The 3,929-nt window shown below is 52.8% G+C and overlaps 1 protein-coding gene across 2 annotated transcripts; it reads left to right on the top strand.

Moving 5' to 3' along the window:
• Positions 1–975: 975 nt before the first annotated feature.
• On the top strand, positions 976–2,370 carry LOC121158069 (metallothionein-2-like). 2 transcript variants are annotated; one of them, XM_040982674.1, is made up of 3 exons: positions 976–1,425; positions 1,818–1,901; positions 2,108–2,370. In XM_040982674.1, the coding sequence occupies exons 1-3, from the start codon at positions 1,398–1,400 to the stop codon at positions 2,197–2,199; spliced, it is 204 nt and encodes a 67-aa protein (XP_040838608.1). In that variant the 5' UTR covers positions 976–1,397; the 3' UTR covers positions 2,200–2,370. The 2 variants fall into 2 exon arrangements, with proteins under 2 accessions (XP_040838608.1, XP_040838607.1); XM_040982673.1 differs by having other exon boundaries at positions 1,253–1,425; positions 1,836–1,901.
• The last annotated feature ends 1,559 nt before the right edge of the window (positions 2,371–3,929 follow it).

Below are 3,929 nucleotides of genomic sequence, written 5' to 3'. Positions count from 1 at the left end.
GAGGATGACCCAAAGTCTTGAGACCCTATACCCATGTGGGAGACCTGGGAGAAGCTCCTGGCTCCTGGTGGCAGGTTAGCTCAGCTTCACTCCACTTGGGGAATGAATCGGTGGATAGAAGATCCTTCTCTCTCTCTCCTTTTCTATGTAAATCTGCCTTTCCAACAAAAAACAAGTCTTTTAAAAATATATATTAACAAACACATAAATTAACAAAGTAACCCTTGTGGTCAATTTTTTTAAACCCACACTATTATTTTATCTAACATTAAAAAAAAAGTTTGTTTCCATGTACAAAGAAAGCAATCTCTTTTCCAGCTCTGGGAGTGAGAATCCATCTACATTCTGGACATAGCTGCTCCTGGAAGCAAGTGGAGCCCAAACAGCTCTCCCTTTCCTGGAAAGCTGGCAAGTTCAGAGGCAGCAGGAGTTTGTGACCCAGCCTAGTTGCTTCAACTCCTTGTTTCATACATGTCCAATCAGTAAGAGATCGTAGTTGGCAGTGCTCTTTGTGGTTGTGGTGTGGGGGCTGCAAAAATGGAAAATGATTAAACAGGGCATGGTATAGGCTAATGAACTGTAATGGCATTCATTTGAAAGGGAGAAATCTTAAATCCGTTGGTTCAGTACCCAGTTCGCCATACGGATGGGGGCTGCCAAGGCAAGAGCAGGGAACTCTTTTAGGGTATCCCATAAACTAGGGCCGGCCTCTGCTGTTCTCAGAGAGCTGATGGAAAGAAAAAAAGCTGGACGCCAGTGTGTGATCCCTGAGACACCAGAGTTACACGCGGTGTCCTAAGCCGCGGTGCGCAGGAGAAACGTGGCCAAAGAACAAAGGTGAGGACGGGGAGAGTCCCGGGGGAGGCGGCGGTCCTCTGCACACAACACCCTCACTCTGCTCTCAGCTCGCGCCCGTGCCGGGACGTGAGCACAAGTCAGGCGTTGCCCACGGATTCCGGGAACCCGCGCAGCTGACATCACTCAGCCAGGACTGGAAGAGGGGGGTCAGGGAGCGTGGTAGATACTGGGTTCCCGGAGCGCCAGATGGCAGTCCGCAGTGTGGAAATTAGGAAAAGGCGGCAGAAACGGCAACATTTTGCCCAGCGCGAGCTCTCAGCCACTGCCGCGGGCCTCCAAGGAACAGCCCCCGCGAAGGGCACGGCGTGACGCTAGGGGAACCCTGCACTCGGCCCGCGGAGTGCGCACAGCCCAGGCCAGGGCGTGGGGCGGTGCGCCGCAGCAGGGGCGGGTGCAAGGACCAGGGCGGGACCTTTGCGCTCGGTGCTTTCTCCCGGCTTTAAAGTGAGTTGGCTGCCCGCTAAGTCACAACTGGCCTTCCAACCGCCTGGGTGACTTTCGCCTTTCGCTCTGCATCTCCAGCTTCACCTGAACTCGAAATGGACCCCAACTGCTCCTGCGCCACCAGTAAGCCACGCGGAATTTCAAGACCTAGGGCTCTCCATTTCTCATCCGGACAAAAGATTTCTGGGGGTGGGAAGAGTTCTGTATGAAGTGGGCCGCCCCTTTGCTTTGCAGTGTTGATACTTTCAGTCGTGTCAAATCAATTGACTTCAGCATCTTTTAGAACATTTTCAGCTTGGCGATGCTTCCCATTTCAAGAGTGGGAGGATTTAAGCTGAAAACCTCCCCAGCTCAGGAGGTCAGAACTCCTTGGGCTAGGAGGTGACAGAGTCATTGCCTAGCAAGTTAGCCTTCCTGTCCCCAGTGAGGCAGAACTTGCAACCTGGCTGCGGTGCCCTGAGCAGAGCACAGAGCGCTCATTAGGCGACTACGTCGCGTTTGTTGTTCATCCCCAGTCTCTCTCACCCCTGCAGGTGACTCCTGCACCTGTGCCGGCTCCTGCACATGCAGGGAATGCAAATGCGCCTCCTGCAAGAAGAGTGAGTGTGGGGCTTTCCCTGGACTTCTGGGAGGGGGGACTGCATGGACGGGAGTGGGCGGCGGGGGGTGAGGGTGGGGAGACTTGTAAACATGAACAAATACTCCTGCTTGGTAAAAAGTAGAGCTTGTGCCAGGCCTGCTGTTTGGGCGGGCAGGTGCCTATTCAATCAGCTCTGACCTCTCCTGCTCTCCTATCTTTTCCCAGGCTGCTGCTCCTGCTGCCCTGTGGGCTGTGCCAAGTGTGCCCAGGGCTGCATCTGCACAGGGGCATCGGACAAGTGCAACTGCTGTGCCTGATGTGGGCAGAGCCTGGCCCCTGATGTACATAGAGCCATGCGGACAAACCTTGAGTACTCACCCCCTCTTCCCCTCCTCTCCCCATGGCCACACAAGCCGACCCCTTTGCTACATTCCTTGTTGTATGAAGTATGTGGGTGTTGACATAAAGAATAAAGGCTGTTGACTTTATTCTGACTCTGGATGCTTTTGTGTGCTTTGGGGAATAAGACATTGGGTTGGAGAATTGATTTAGCGGTGCAGAGCCCTGGATGGAGGGCTCTGGATGGAGACAGTGGTTCACAACACTTCAGGCCCCCAGGGGTCCTCTCTGAGCTTCTGGCTCCTTGGGCCTGACGGGGGCGAGTGGGGACTGCTCCTCTCTTCTCATGTCAAGGGAAGACAGCACAGAAATGGTGCAATCCCTTATTTTGATTTTCTGACTTTCCTACCCAAACTCAACCCCTCATCCAATTTTGGGTTTGAAAGAGAGGGCAGCACGTGGAGTCCCACTCCCCGCTTGCTGAGTCCTGCCTGGGGCTTCGCAAATGCCCTGGTAAAGGAACCAATTTACTTCCTCTCATGGCAAACCTAAATCTTGGCAAATAAAATGACCCTAATTATGGGGAGAATGAAACCAGAACAGCCTCCTTTTTTGTTTGTGGTTTAGATTCAGCAGGAAAATTTTTGGAAAATGGAGGAATCACAGGAAAATTAGAGCTGCCATCTGGGGACATCTGTTTATAAAGCATGCACACTGGGGGCAGGGCAGAGGCCACCATCGTGTGTGGACTTCACACCTTGGGCAGTGCTGGCCCAGATGTCCCTGGCAGTAGAGCCTGTCCAGTTGCCACTGACTGGATGGTTCCCTGCTGTGCCGTGGCTCTGTACCTGCTGGATCCAATCGGCCTCTTTCAAGTGCCAGCCCCTGGCTATTTCCAACCAGCAAAGTGGTGTGGTGTCTGCAAGGGCCGCCTGGCTTTTCCTGGCAAGATGAAGAAGACATTGGCACCACATGAAGGACTTGCTTTGGGCCCCTGCCAGAGGGGTGGTGGATTCTGCAGTTGAAAGGGCATGGTACTCATTAGCAGTGATGCCCGGTGCCTTCTAATTAGTGCCAACAGTTAGTGCCCCTGGCTGTTGGTTAGGATTTACTATTTGATGTATAGGCAAGAGGAGGACGAATCTCTTGGCCTCAAGTCAGGACTACACTTGCTCTGCAGCTCCTTGGGTGAAGGAGGGAAGCCCACACCAAGCACACAGGTTGCTGTCCAGCAGCCATGATGCACAGCCCAGTTCACCCCATACTGGCTGTGTGGCCTGGGCAAGTCAAGCGACCTCTCTGCGTGTCCTTGCCTTGCTTGTAGAAAGAGAGAGAGAGAGAGAGAAATAAACAGAGGCACTGATGATCGTTCTGTTGGAGAGAGAATCCTGATCTCTTGCAAAAAAAAAAGGGACAAATACTCATACACAGATGAAGCAGCTTGGCCTGCGTGCTTGGCTCTGCAGCACATGTCCTTCCTGCCTACCCCATGACCATGTCACCTGTGGTCCAAGAGACACTCTTCTTTAGTCTCCTCCAGAGTAAGAGGGGCAGGTTAGCAGGGCCTGGCTTGGGAGCAAGACCAGGTGCTGAACTCCAAGTGGTGTGTCTTGCAAGTAGTGTGATCTAACATATTAGCTATTATTTTATTATCTTTCTAACACAGAGGACACCTTCCTGGCTCTCTCTACATAGCCATGCTTGGTGT

Source organism: Ochotona curzoniae, unplaced genomic scaffold (assembly GCF_017591425.1).
Source record: "Ochotona curzoniae isolate NIBS_2020 unplaced genomic scaffold, NIBS_Ocur_1.0 contig_3622, whole genome shotgun sequence".
NCBI lineage: Eukaryota > Metazoa > Chordata > Mammalia > Lagomorpha > Ochotonidae > Ochotona > Ochotona curzoniae.
Note: the sequence above shows the minus strand (reverse complement) of the source record. Positions and strands in the feature narration are given on the sequence as shown.